This window comes from Octodon degus, unplaced genomic scaffold (genome assembly GCF_000260255.1).
Source record: "Octodon degus isolate 3935 unplaced genomic scaffold, OctDeg1.0 scaffold00070, whole genome shotgun sequence".
NCBI lineage: Eukaryota > Metazoa > Chordata > Mammalia > Rodentia > Octodontidae > Octodon > Octodon degus.
In genome coordinates, this window is record NW_004524646.1 from 4,559,990 (window position 1) to 4,574,973 (window position 14,984).

The window sequence follows — 14,984 nt, forward strand, 5'->3', positions numbered from 1 at the left end:
TTTTTTTTGCGGAACCAGGGATTGAACTCAGGCCCTTGCACTTGCCAGGGAAGCACTTACTCTACTGAGCTATCTCCCTGGCCCTGACTTTGCTATTTTAATCACGCAAAATTCTTAATCATAGTCTAATATTGGTCTGCATTTCAAGCAAGCAGAAAGGAATGCTGGGTGGAGCTCTGGTCCTGACACTCTTATCAGATTCTTCCATGTTTAATTAGGAGCCCAAAATGGGGTGTCTGTTACTCAGGACCACTTGCCTCCAACTAAGGAAGCAGTCCAGGCAGTACCATCAGAGGACCCCTACAAGATTCCAACATTCAGCCTCTCCAGCCAGGGCCCAAGGGAAGATACTGCAGTGTCCAGGGCAGCCTTGGACACCAGAGTGAGCCCTGGTGAGGAAGTGCAGAAGGTCAGAGGTCAGGACAGGGGTCACAGACTTGTCCCCCCATTCAACATTCTCAGCTCACATTAGTGCAGGTAGGAGAACTTGTGGGCATCCACCCCAAGAGACTGATAGGTCAAAGTGAGTGGTTGCAAAATTCTTCATATGGTCCAAGATATTGTCAGCATTTCAGACATGCAGAAATTAAAGCTGGGTGTAGCCCTGGCCCTGAAACTTCTCAGACTTCTCCATGTTGAATTGGGAGCCGAAAGTGAGGCATCTGTTACTCAAGATAACTTACTTTTAACTGAGGAAGCAGGCCAAGCAATGCCGTCAAAGGACCCCTGCACGATGTCACCAACATTCAGCATCTCCAGCCAGGGCCCAAGGGAAGATGCTGCAGTGTCCAGGGAAGCCTTGGACACCAGAACGAATCCTGAAGAGGTGCACAGGGTTAGAGGACAGGACAAGGGTCACAAACATACGCCCCCATCAGGAGCAGCTGAAGCTGGAAATTGATTGTATGTGAGAGGGCAGGACAAGGCCTCAGTGCCTAAAGTAGTCAAGCTAACTCAGTCTTGAGAAAAACATCCTGCTTGGACAATTTTGGTTATTAGTTTCCAGGCAACTCTGTGTCTCCTGATACTAACTTTGCAAAGAACTATTGTTCTTGGGGTTTTTGCGCATCAGGCAATCAGACTTCACCTGAACCCAGCTCTTGGCTTCTTGTCTATGTTTCCTTCATTCCTGCCACTATTTCTCCCAGGGATATACCAAGAGACCAGCAACTCCCTACATTTTGGTGCCTGAGCAGGTCCCAGGTAGGAAATAAGCAGGCAGCAGGAACGCTTCCAAAGTGTGCACGTAAGGGGAGGGAAGTGGATTGGTTAGAGCCAGTATTCAGCACAGGTGTGAAGACAATTCAGGCACATCAGGTGTAAAGTGTGGGGATGGAGGCTCGTGAGGGCCAAAAACAGGCTCATTAGGACCAGAGAGAGAAATGAGCTTGAAGAGCAACTGAAAGAGCAAGGTAGATAGAATTACGGGTCGTTAAAATTGGGACAAACAGAGTCTCAAGAATCACAGAGGTGCACGTATGTAGAAGTGGTTTTCACTTGCTTGACTCCTACATCTACTTTTTCTTTCTCGATTCTGGTTAAAGTTTTATAAGCACAAAGAATTTGACTCAGGGTACTCTTTTAAAATCCAGTCCCAAATCAGAGTGGAACAAGGGGAGGTGAAATAAAGGTACCATAGATAGAGCTTAAAACCTCTAGTTTTGCTTAATCAGATGAAAAAGGAATTTTTTAAAATCGTGAGCAGTTAGTTCCAAGCAGCACAGCAGCACTGCTGGGAGAGAGGTGCAAACCAGGTTGGGGGAGGGGCCGTGCTCTGGTCCTAGGCAGACCCAGGTGGGATTCCTCAGCCAGTTTTGCATCCACACGACTAGTGCAGCTGCAGCAGGGCAGCAGCAGGCATGAGCCACGTGCACAGTTGCGTGCCCCTGGGGATAAGTGGCAGGGTCATGACTGGAGCACGCCATGGCCTCGGTGGTCACTGTTCACACTGCTGGCACTGAAATTTTGTTCGGCTCAAGATTGTGCCTGGCTGGGAAAAAACAAAACATCCCGTGGTCAGAGCCACAACAACAGCCAGTGAATACAGTGGCCATGGCTACGTGGCAATAAACCTCCATGTGGCTTGGGGAGGGGGTGTATGGGCGAGGGAGCCCACTCCCCATACTAACAGTTCACTCAGCCCTGAGGCAATACAGTAAAAACAGCACCCAGAGGCAAAACCCCAATACAAAGATGTCTCCAGGTTTTGCCTGGTGCCATCAATGTTCATTATACAGGAAAAATCAAAGTTATAATGCAGTCTACTCAAAAACTGTTCAAATCACTACGGACTCTCATATTGCTCAACCGGTTCTTCTTTAACAAAAATTTTAAAATTATAAATAATAAAAAAGAAAACAAGGGGCCAGAGAGTTGGCTCAGTGGAATAAGCGCTTCCCTGGCAAGAGCAAGGGCCTGAGTTCAATCCCCGGTTCCGGAAAAAAAAAAAAAATAAAGAAAGAAAAAGAAAACATTGGGTTAAATATGGAGATTAATTAGTTAAAGAAAAAACATTTTAAAGGGCCTTTTAAATACAAGCACAGGGCAGGCCAGATAGCTCAGTGGACTAAAGCCCCTGCTTAGGCAGAGCACAGAGGCTGGGATTTGATCCCAGTGTGCCTTGTCACCTTGTCGGCCCAACCCCCAGGGTGTGCTGAGACCATGATTGAGACTGGATGTGGGGGCACGCGCCTGTAATCCCAGAGCTTGGGAGGCTGAAAAGAGGATCACTGTGAGTCCAATCTACTAGTGAGACCCTGTAGACTCTATACCAAATACATGATAAATAAAGTCCAGACGACCTCCAGGTATGGCAGCTGTAGTCCTGCATTGCATGAAAGGTGCTAGACTGCTGACCTGAGGAATAGGAAGCGCAGTTCCACCAGAAATAGAGCCTCACAACTGACACTAAAAGAGAAGTTTTTACACTTTCCTCTTAAGGTGATTAATTTATTATTTATTTATTTATTTATTTATTTATTTTATGAATGAGGCTATTTATTAACCCAGCATCCTTTGTTCTAATGCTTCTTGTTGGCAGCTGCCACCTGTCCGGCAATTCTGTCCAGATCTCTCTGTCCCTGAGGTGTCAGCTTGCAGCCCCTGTCTTGGTCCTTTTCCACCATTTTTAGCCCCTCTAGGGCTTGGAGGACTCGGGTGCCACACTCTTGGAACCTCAGCTGACGTGGCTGGGCATGACGCCATTCCTTTGACGGCCACCATAGATCTTGGTCATGGAGCCAACCCCAGCACCACCCCGGAGGTACAGGTGCCGAGCTGTGGAAGCAGCTCGTGTGTAGAACCAGTTCTCATCATCAAGCTCTTTGTGCTTGGCCAGCTTGACTGTGTCCGCCCATTCGGGGACTTTCAGCTTCCCGGACTTTTTGAGGAAGGCTGCCAGAGCTCTGATGAACTCCTGCTGGTTTACGTCTTTTACAGTAACTCCAGGCATCGTGTGGCCTCCGCGCTGCCAGCCAGGGGAAAGGGCTTAAGGTGATTAATTTAAAAGGCTGTTTCTATCTGCAAGATAAAATGTTTGCCTTAAAAAAACTGTATTTCCTAAGATTTACAATAGTAGGGATATGTACAAAAATTACTTAAAAGTTCTCTTGATTCCTAATAAGGTTTATTGCTTATTTTAGAGTCCTAAATAAAAATTGGTATAAAGTAGTTTTTATATTTTACAAATATGTATTAAGCTTTGGAGTGCAGTCTAAAAGCAGTGGGGTTTAAACAGTTGCTTGATTTTGACATCCATGTACATAGTGGCAGGCCTAGTGGCAGACTGCAAAGGGATACAAGATACAAGCTAGGATAACTTCTTCATATGAGCCCCTATTTATCCAGCAAAGATATTTGGTGCTCCAAATTGTGCAGATCAACCTAAAATGATTTTCAGACTTTATTTGGTAATTTTTTTTTTTTTTTTTCGGAACTGGGGATTGAACTCAGGTCCTTGCGCTTGCCAGGGAAGCACTTATTCCACTGAGCCATCACCCCGGACCCCCTATTTGGTAATATTAATTGGCTCTATTCAGATTTGGGGCTAATTTCTCTGGTGTTATTAATTGTCACTATCCTTTGGATAAATTAGATTAATTTGCTTGTTCTCTCACAGGTGGGTCATATTAGGTTAAGGAGGCTATGTGACAGCTTCCTTTCCAAAACATATGACACAGATTTCTCTGTACAATCAAAATTCAATTGCAAAAGCAAAAGGGGAAATCAACCCCTCCAATCTCATTGATCAATATATATTATTAAAGTTTTTAAATTTTACAAAAGCTGGAAGTACAAAAATGGAAAAATATTGAATCAGGTAAAACAAAAACAAAAACAAAAGCTAATCTGGGGTGAAGAATATACTTGTGTTTTTTAAGAGAAAGCTGAGCAACCTTTTTGAGTATCAGAGTGTGCTGTTAAGCTGTATCATGAAACCAAATATGAAGAAAAAAGTGACAGTAATGAGACTAGATTCAACCTGGGGCCTACTGAAGGAACTGATAAAATGGAAATCTAAGGTATAAATAGGTGACAGACTATACGGGGATTGCTAAACTGAAAGGTACCAGTATTCTTAAGACAAGATAAAATGCAAAAATGCAAAACTGTACATAAATTATAGATAAAATATTCCATTCTTTCCAAAAATGTTCTGGTAAGAGACCTCTGCAAAGTGAAGAACAATAAAAGCTGACTAAGTCTATTTATAATAACAAATTCCTAAAAATCCTATTAGAGTTACTATAATTCAATTTGGTCAAGAATATATTTGAGTACACTTTTTTTTTTTTTTTTTTTTTTTTGTATTTTAAGGAAGGGTTTACAAGGTGTTCAGGGTCTCACTACTATATCAGACTCATAGTGATCCACCTGCTTACAGCCTCCCAAGAGATGGGATTACAGGCACACGCCTCCACGCCCAGTCACAATTGCTATCTCAGCATGCCCCGGGGCAGGGCCAACACGGCAGGCCCTGGGATCAAACCTCTGGCCCCTGCTCCTGTGTGCAGGTGCTTTAATCTGCTGAGCTATTTGGCCGTCCCCTACACTATGATTTTGTAAAGATGTTTGTTTTGTGTATTTATTATTTGTCTATTTGTATATCATTTTGTGAACAGCTGTTCCCCTTTTTATTTGAATTCAACATTTTTCTTTAATTATTTGTTCATAATACAATTTGGGATACCGATTTAAAATCATACTTTCTCCTGAATTATCAGCTAGTCTAAGTGATATCAAAATTACTTTACTCACAGGTCACCAAAAAATTAAGCTAATTGAACAAAAATTCCTTAGAGTGCTGGAGAGATTATTGGACGGGACTCCTATTGGTGAATAGAGGGATAGCCAACCTTTGTTCATTAATGAGGAGCCCCAGTAATCTCTATAGTCTCTTGGGAGACGCTCCCAATAACTGGTCTTTGCAAAAGATAAATTTTTTTCAGAAAAGATTACAATAAGGCTTTTGCATGTGTATGCCAATCCATTATTGTTAATTTCATGACATCTTAAATGTATACATAATTCCTTATGTTCAAGACTTCCAAAGTGTAAAACAAGGATTGCTTATTGTGATAAGACTTTCAGATAGAGACCTCTGCCTTTTAAAAAAAGCTTGGGATGTATATCCCATTAAAGAATGAAATATTAGAAAAAAGCTTCTTATGTTATGGTGCGTGGCTCCTTCAAGGGCACACCCACAAGTAGCCTGACCTTTTTTTTTTTTTTTGGCAGAACCGGTGATTGAACTCAGACCCTTGCGCTTGCCAGGCAAGCACTTATCCTACTGAGCCATCTCCCCAACCCCAAAAGCTTCTTATGTATTAGACAGAGATATTGGTTAAAGGGGTTCTGTCAGAATAAAAATTTATGTATGTCACAAAATGTCATCATGAGTTTTATGCTGCAATGTTACGTATGGTTCTGATTTCTAAATTTCTGTGTAAAATATGTAACATCCTGTAAGAATTTAAATATTAGAATATCCATGTTTGTTAGAAAGTAATTGTTCTATTTTATGTCTAAGGTGTTTGATATTGAGGCAAAATAGTAACATTAAGCTTACTGCCTCCATTGCAGGGTAATGTCATTAATCTTCTGGATGCTTAACAATTGAGGTTTGGAGACCAAAAATTAGAGAGATAGATAGGCTAAGAGGATAACCAATATTTTTGCCCTAGCCCTCTGAGGTCAAGGAGGACTCATGACATAAGAGAACTTCTGCTGTGACATCCTACAACTCAGTGAAGTGCCTGATTTTCTGATCAAGGAGATTATGGGACCACAGAGGAGAATGATTCTATGATGTACAGGGTGCCTAAGGAGGATCATCTGGAGAAAAAAAAAATCTCTCAAGCTTTCATAGAAAGCAACCTGGTCAATCAACGGCTATAACTCATCCAGATGGCTGACACTGACAGAAGATCTAAGACAAGCTCTACATGGTTCCAAGGTGACTCCTGGGGAGATTTAACTGACCTTGATAGGTAGCAGGAAGTTAATTTTTAATTCTATGGTTCTCACTTTAACTTGGTCTTAAACATCCAGCAGCAAAGTATAAGCACAAGATCTGAACAACAACACCGTAATAATATGCTAGCTGTAAAATGTTCAAATCACTAACAACTTTTGACAACTGCCAGAGGTACTGGTAACTCGTTGTTATGGATTATTGGATCCGAATTGGATCCATAAATAAATAAGGTTAAATTTCTGTGTACAGGTAACAAAAATCTTTGGACTGGCACCAAGAATGAAAAGATCTATAGAGTTCTCCAAACACAACTTCTCCAACTACAAGGGAACACCCATGATTCACACAACAGCACAGCAAAGGGAGAGATGTCGGAGAGCAGCTGAAGCTGGAAATGGATTATGTGTGGGAGGGCAGGTCAAGGCCTCAGTGCCTAAAGCTACCTCAGTCTTGAGAAAAACATCCTGCCTGGATAATGTTGGCTATTGTTAGGTAACCCTGGGCCTCCCCTAACAATGCCCCATTGTTGTTCTTTGGGTCTTTTACTCATCAGGCTATCAGACTCCACCTGAACCCAGCTCTTGTCTTCTGGTCTATTTTTCCTCATTCCTGCTACTCTCTCTCCCTGGGTACACCAAAACACCAAGGAGTCCCTCCATCTCTCTCTCTCTTTTTTTTTCCAGAACCAGGGATTGAGCTCAGGCCCTTATGTTTGCCAGGCAAGCACTTATTCTACTGAGCTATCTCCCCAGCCCATTCCCTCCATCTCTTCACTTGACAGCTTCAGCTCACATTAGTACAGGTGGGAGAACCTGTAGGCATCCACCCCCAAGAGACCAAAAGGTCAAGGTAAGTGGTCGCAATTCCTTACTGGGAATTGAACACAGCTGCACGCTTTCCAGGAAAGGTGCTGCACCTCTGAGCTATATCCCCAGCCTGAATGCAAAATTCTTAATTACAGTCCAAGATGTCATCAGCATTTCAAACAAGCAGAAAGAAATGCTGGGTGTTGCCCCGGTCCTCACAATCTTCTCAGACTTCTCCATGTTGAATTGGGAGCCCAAAGTGGGGTCCCTGTCATTCAGGAACACTTACCTTTAACTGAGGAAGCAGCCTCAGCAATAGCAGCAGAGGATCCCTGAAGGATGTCACCAATCTTCAGAGTCTCCAGCCAGGGCCCAAGGGAGGATGCTGCAGAGTCCAGGGCATCCTTGGACACCAGAGTGTACCCTGAGGAGGTGCAGAGGGTCAGGCTTACACCCCACTCAACACCCTCAGCTCACATTGATACAGATGGGAGAACCTGTGGACATTCACCTTGAGAGACTGATAAGTAAAGGTGAGTGGTTGAAAATTTCCTTTTCTTTTTTATTTATTATTATTATTATTATTATTATTATTATTAATTTATCAGGAATCAAAATCAGGACCTTGCGTTTACCAGGTAGGCACCTATTGCCACTGAGCTAACCTGGCCTGGTTGCGAACTTCTTAACCATAGTCCAAGATATTGCCTGCATTTAAATTGAGCAAAAAGGAATGCTGGGTGTGGCACTGGCCCTGACATGCTTGTTAGACATCTCCATGTTGAACTGGGAGCCCAAAGTAGGATGTCTCCTACTCAGGATCACTTACCTTTAACTGAGGAAGCAGCCTCAGCAATAGCATCAGAGCTCCCCTGCAGGATGCCAGCAACATTCAGTGTCTCCAGCCAGGACCCAAGGGAAGACACAGCAGGACCCACATCCTGGGGTGGCAGAGTGATCCCTGAGGAAGTGAACAAGGTCAGAGGTAAGGACAGGGTCACAGACTTAACCCTCATTCAATATCCTCAGCTTACATTAATGCACATGGGAAAATCTGTGTGCATCAACCCCAAGAGACAGAAAGGCAAAGGTCAATGCAGTTGGAATGAAAAACAGTAGTAGAATAAGATGCATAGCAGGTTCTTCTGAGTATAGACTAAAGCACATGCAACTACAAATAACTCTTCACAAATGCCACTGACACACGTACACAAAGTATATGAGAAATACTGGCTTTGGTTGAGGGAAATGGATATGAAAAGAAAAGTCAGCTGGGCATGGCGGCACATGCTTGTACTCCCAGCAGTCGGGAGGCCAAGGCAGGAAGATCACCATGAGTTCAAGACCAGCCTTGGGGGCTGGCCAGACTAAAGTACCTGCTTGGCAGACACAAGGACCGGGGTTTCATCAGCGGTGTGCTGTGCTGGCCCCAGCCCCGGAGCACACTGAGACAGTGACCAACACTATGTGTGGTGGCCCGCACCTGTAATCCCAGTGCTAGGGAGGCTAAAAACAGGAGGATCACTATAAGTTGGAGCAAGAAAAAGAAAAAGAAAAGAAAGACCAGTCTGGGCTATAAAGTGAGCTCAAGGCCAGCCTGAACTGCACAGAAAGACCCTGTAAAAGAAAGAAAAGAAAAAAAAGATCTAATGAGAAGAGGTAAATAGGAACAGAAAGGGTACCCGCATAGACTGATGAAGAAAGCATCCTGAAGTGCAGAATGTTGTTAAAACCAACAGCCTGGCTTGAAGATCAAGTAGGACAAACCAGAGAGCCCATCAATTAAAGGCTCTTCTGTCAATTCATTTAGAAATCATGAATTGGCAAAGCTTGGTCCTGCAGGTGGCTTCCGGCTCTACGTACCAAGGGCCCCAGCCCTAGTTCTGAGCCATGCTGCTGCTGATCTTTACTGCAGGTTGTGGTCTCTGCCACTGCCAGGCACTGCCACTTAACTCCAGCACTGTAGGTCAACTTCGGCCTCAGCTGCCTGTCTCTGGAGCTCTTCAGAGCAACGACCCCTGGTGTTCACAGCTCTTTGAAAAGTGGTGGGGGGCCTGCCCCTTAGCTCAGTTCTTTAAGTGGCTGCTTCGACAAAGCAGTCAGGCTCAGGTTGCTGTGGTTCAAGCCCCACAACTCAAGCCAGCCAAACCTGCCCTGAAGGCATTTGGAGAAAAAAAAAAAAAAAAAAAAAAAGAGTGATGGCTTGGTCCGCACTACTCAGAATAAGAATTCTAAACAGATTTATGAGACTATCTGAGCCCATACAACAGGGCAGAAGACTAACAAGGTTTGACAAGATCTAGATCAACTCTAGAAATGTGAAAGGAGAATTGCTTATGTAGCAATGTCAGGCCTGTGACCAGTCCAAATTGAACCCTGCTGACTGGCCCAACCTCCAGCCTATGGTTGATCCAACTTTTCTAAGTTTAAACATTCTAAGTTTAAACCTTCTGATTGGAGCCTACTGATTAGTCCAAATTCAATTCTGTTGCTTATTTTTTTAAAGTTGTTATAATTTTAATGATATAATAATAGCTTTGAAATTTAATTAGGGTAAGGGCCGACTGCATAGCTCAGTGGTCTAAGCGCTTGCTGCGGTAAGCACAGGGGCCAGGGTTTGATCTCTGGCACCTCATGCCACGCCAGCCCTGCCCCCAGGCGTGCTGAGCTGGTGATGGAGTCTGGGTGTGGTAACGCATGCCTACAATCCCAGCACTAGAGAGGCAGAAATCAGGAAGATCACTACAAGTCTAAGCTGCACCATGAGACCCTGCGCACACACACACACACACAAAAGAAAAACCTTAAAAAAGAAAGAAAGAAAGAAAGACATTTGATTAGGGTAAATATGTTTTAAATGTTTCATTTTCTCTTAACAGTGTATTCCATTTTCCATGTCAGAATTAAAAATAATTTCTCAAGATTTTGAATTTTTCCCTCTTCATGAAATTTCAAGCTGGCAAAATCATTTAATTAATCTTTTAAAGATGTATAATATTTCCCAATTGGAATTTTTACTGAAAATATAGCATCTTTGTCTAGGATGTAACTTTTAACACATTTCACTTTTTAAAAAATTCTGTGATTTAATTTACTTCACTGGGGTAAATTTTGATTATTTGTTTCAATTTTATATGTAATCTACAGTGTATTTAAAACTCAGGCTCACTACACTCAGGGAAGAACTGCCAGAGTGGGAGAGGGCCAGCCGGGTCGGCCCTCACTGTCCTAGAGGAAGTTGTGCTGAACAGCAAGGACACGGCTGCTTAACTGACAGTTGTAGTGTCCCCACAGAAATAACAGGGCTAAAAACTGGGGAATTTCCAGGACTGAGTTAATCCCAGTTCACCAGGGTTTGGCGACAATGGTGCAGATTCTTTGCTGATGGGCCAGGGAGATGGCTCAGTGGAATAAGCACTTCCCTAGCAAGCACAAAGGCCTGAGTTCAATCCCCGGTTCCACCAAAAACAAAAAAACAGATTCCTTGCTGATATCTGCACCTTAGAGGTAGTTGGTGTCTCCTCTTATTCTTTTTTTTTTTTTCTCCTCTTATTCTTCAAAGAGGCTGCAGAGGCTGGAGTTGGAGTGAGGGAGATTAGGGCTAAGGTTCGGGAATCACTCAAACAACCCGGAAGAGCCTGTCAGTCACAAAGAGCATTCGCACAGTCGGAATCCCAGTAGACCGTGCAGCCCCAAGCCTTGTATGTGGTGACTGCTTTTGATGTTTCATTTACTTCTGATGGACCTTTTACAGAAAAGCTTAAATCCCACATCAGGCCAGTGAGGTTCTTCATAAGACAGAACAAGGCAAATGCCTTGTTCTCAAGGGACAGGAGCAGCCTAAGAATTCCATATACCAAAGAGCCCTGCCATTATTCCTTGCGGGCACCGCAAATCTATTCTTTGACCCCTATTCATTCTTCAGGGTGCATTCTTTTCCACCTCAACAAAAGTAAATCTTCACAACCTCTTCCATATGGTTTGTCCAATTGTTTGTTCAGGACACCAAGAACCTGGAAAGAAATCTCTTTGGGATCCAAAAGTAACAGACAGAGCAGAGGGAGGGACACAAAGGCTGACAGCAAGCCCAGCTCCCCTCAGAGTGGCCAGCGGAGCAGCTTTGAAGTAACCTTAAGGGGGACAGCTAGACACTGAGGTAAACTGTCTCAATCCATGCCGCTGTCAAAAGGGAGCAAAGAGAAGCCAGGTGGGAGGAATGTGACTGCCGAGGGTCAAGCCACTCCCTCCTCTAGCTGTCACAGGAAAAGGGTGGCAGTAAGAGGCTTCTCCTCTGTCTCCATGGGCCCTGGATGCAGGCCCAAAAGTCTAGGCAGGAGGCCTGGGTTTAGAGGGGAGAGAATTTACTGACCATCTGAGTCTGAGAACTCGGGGCCCAGGACCTCAGCTCACAGAGCTGTGAGCTTTGGCATGAGAATACAGGGTGGATACCTGGAGGCAGCTGGGGGACCAGGGCTCTCACAGGTCAGGATCCTGCACCCTCCCAGGCTGCCCTGTCAGGAACACTCACCCCGTGATGAGAGGCCATATAGGAAAATACCAGCAGCCCTTCTGCCAACTTTGGCCATGGCCATCGTTGACGTTACCTTGGAGGCCAGGGAAGAGGCCAGCATGCCAGCTCTAGCTAGTGGTGTGCTGTAGAGGGTAGCTTCCCAACTCCAGGCAAACCTGTGAAAAACGGGAATATGAGGCCCCACAACTGGCTTCCTGCCTACTGCCCTAAGAAGTGTGAGGGGGCCGGGGTAGTTGAGAGGCTGCTCTGCACTGGTGGAGTCCTGGGCCTCAAGTGGGACCTGGGGTGAGGGAGGGGGCAATGTGGATGCAGGGTTACCGAAGGATCCATATTCGGAGTTGGGGTGTATTTCCCTCATTGGCTGCTCCCCCCCGCCCCGAAAAGCCCAGGGTTCACACCTTAGCTGCTTCTGGGACTCCCTTAACTCTGCGTGCACCACTGAAAGCCCTCAAATCAGGAAACAAGAATCCACGACATTGTCAAGGCACATGCTGCAGCACAGTGCTGTGGATGCCTGCTCGTTCATCGTCTCCCCGGGGATATCAGAAAGCTGGGGTCCTACCCCCGTTTTATAGATGAGGACACAGAGTCCTGCTTAGAGAAGGTACCGGTTTGCTCCAGGACAGAAGGCTCCTTAACTAAGCAAGAACCCAACCAGACTCAGCAGCTTCCAAATAAGGGGAACTTGCCATGGCTCTGCTTTTGTTTCTTCTAACATTACTGTGCCCTCTTCACACTCACCCACTCCGCAGGCTTGAGGGAAACCCAGCGCAAGGGGCTCCCGTGCAGCACCGGCACCGCAGCAGCTCTGTTGTCCAGGCAGGATGGTTTACATAATTCCATTCTGCCTGCAGGGTGCCGCCCAGGGAAGAGGTCGGCCAATGAGGTAAATTTCCATTTCCCAGGAAACAGAAACCAATCCCAGCCTCCCTTTCTGGTTCTCAGGAAAACCTGGTTACTGTGGAGACAGGATTTGGTTGCTGTATCTATTATTGTCACTTGATATAAAATGCTTTGTCATCTTTATAGAATTATTTTGTATCAATGTTATTTCATGACGACATTTAAGGATAATTATTGTATTTGAAATAGTGTAGATATATTTCTTTTCCAGGGTTTGTTTGTTTTTAATAATTGACATAAGTGATAGTCTTCATAAAGGGCTAACACTTCAGATTTTTTTTGCTTTTTTTGGGGGGTATACAAACTAATGACCTCACAGTTGACAGGCAGACACTGTGCCACTGAGCTACATCCCCAGCCACTTTTTTTTTTTATGAGCAGAATATATTTATTGAGAGAAAGAGAGCAAGCTCCTGTCCCAAGAGAGAGGGACAGGAGAGGGGGCACCGAATGGGTAGTTCCCCCCCCAAATAGAATAAGGATTTTTTTTTTTTTCTCTGAATGCTTTCAGGGCTGGTTTGGCTGGCTTGAGTTGTGGGGATCGAACTACCGCAACCTGAGCCTGACTGCTTTGTTGAAGCAACCACTCAAAGAACTGAGCTAAGGGGCAGCCCCCCCCCACTTTTATTTTTTTAAAAAAAAACTTATTTATTTATTTTGTGTGTGTAGGGGGCCAGTTCAGTCCACCAGGGGGGGCGGGGCTGGCTGGCATGTGGTGCTGGGGATTGAACCGTGGTCCCTGTGCTTTTGCTTAGTTTAGCTTGTTCTAAGTAGGTGCTTTAGACCACTGAGCTGTCTCACCAGCCCCCCCACCACCACTTTTTAAAAAAGCTTTTCTCTTCCTTTATTCTCTCTCCCTCCCTCCCTCTCTTTTTACTACTCAAGGTTAAAAATGGGTAAAATGGGCATTCACTCCTTTGTAAATGAAAGGTGGGGAGAGAAAAAGAGATTGATTCTTGCCATGTAAATTTCATTAAGGTCAATCAAATAGCGGATTAAAGGGCCTGCAAGCAGGCGCAGGGGTTGGGGGTTCGATCCCCGGCCCCACCCCCGGGGCACGCTGAGCCAGCAATTGAGACTGGGTGTGGTGGCACGCGCCTGTCATCCCAGCTCTTGGAAGGCTGTAAACAGGCGGATCACTACGAGTTCGATCTAATAGTGAGACCCTGAATATCCTGTAGACCCTTCCCTAAAATACAAAAAAAAAAAAAAAAAAAAAAAAAAGATCTGAACTGTGAATTGAAGTTCACCGGAAGAGCAAAGAGAGAAAACTCAATGCAAAAGAGAGAGCCAGTGGAGCCTTCTCCCTGAGTTGGGACTCACTGTATGGGAGGAGTGGTTTAAAGCTGAGTCCTCCACGGAGAGACACAGCGGAAGAAGAAAGCGGTGACCCCAGAGGACTGCAACAGCTCAGGCCGAGGCTGCAGGACTGACAGCCTGCAGGAGACTGGCTGGGAGTTGTCTTGGGCAGGGGCCACTTGAACCCGGAACCCAGCACAGCTGCTGGGCCCGCCTAGCCGCTCCCAGCTGAGTCCAAGCCCCCAGAAGGTGCCCTGGCAGCTGCAGGCTGAAAGGGTCTGCTCCAGGCTCGCAGCCAGAAGCCAGCCTGAACTTCAGGGGAAGTAAAGGTGCAGGACTGCTGAACTCATCCACTGCCCTGCCCTAACGCTGCTGCTGGCTTGCTGGGATGAATCAACATGGATCTGGGCTCTGTAGCCACGTGTTGTCCACCAGTGACAGCAGACAGAAACCTGGAAGTGGGCTATTTTTTTTCTCTCCTTCATTGTCTTTTTTTTTTTTTTTTTTCCTGTATCTTAGGGAAGGGTCTACAGGGTGTTCAAGGTCTCACTCCTAGATTGGACTCGTAGTGATCCGCCTATTTACAGCCTCCCAAAAGCTGGGATTACAGGTGTGGGCCACCATGCCCAGTCTCTATTGCCTTCTTAGCACGCCTCAGGGGCGGGGCCGGCATGGCAGGCCTGCGGATAAAACACCCCCGTGTTGCCCACCCCCTCACCTCCCACCCCCACGCCGCCCTCCACCTGCTTGCAGGCAATTAATCCACTGAGCTATTCGGCTGGCCCTTTGTCTTGTTTTTATATGAGTGTGAATGTGGTTTCTACCTTCTTTGTGGTGTTAGTTTGTTCGTTTTCCCGTTTTATTTCTTCCTTCTCTCTTTCCTCCCTGTCTTCTGTACCAGTGTTTCAAAGTTTCCATGATCCCCCTTTGTCCTCTTCCCTTGCTTCTAATCTCTTTTGCTCTTTTATTT

At 45.2% G+C, this 14,984-nt stretch overlaps 1 protein-coding gene and 1 pseudogene across 3 annotated transcripts in view; both read right to left on the reverse strand.

Annotated features, from left to right (window-relative positions):
• LOC101562618 (interferon alpha-inducible protein 27-like protein 2) overlaps positions 1-12,661 on the reverse strand; it is a 15,979-nt gene extending 3,318 nt beyond the window's left edge. Inside the window, exons 1-5 of one of the 3 annotated variants that reach the window (XM_023719676.1) lie at positions 12,554-12,661; positions 11,810-11,967; positions 8,111-8,242; positions 7,571-7,705; positions 684-818 (exon numbers count right to left, since the gene is read on the reverse strand). In XM_023719676.1, coding sequence (XP_023575444.1) covers positions 684-818; positions 7,571-7,705; positions 8,111-8,242; positions 11,810-11,912 — 505 coding nt within the window. In that variant the 5' untranslated portion in view covers positions 11,913-11,967; positions 12,554-12,661. The remainder of the gene's footprint in view (positions 1-683; positions 819-7,570; positions 7,706-8,110; positions 8,243-11,809; positions 11,968-12,553) is intronic. The other 2 variants (XM_023719677.1, XM_012515562.2) reach the window with 2 other exon arrangements.
• LOC101565383 lies at positions 3,021-3,451 on the reverse strand (annotated as a pseudogene).
• Positions 12,662-14,984: the final 2,323 nt, after the last annotated feature.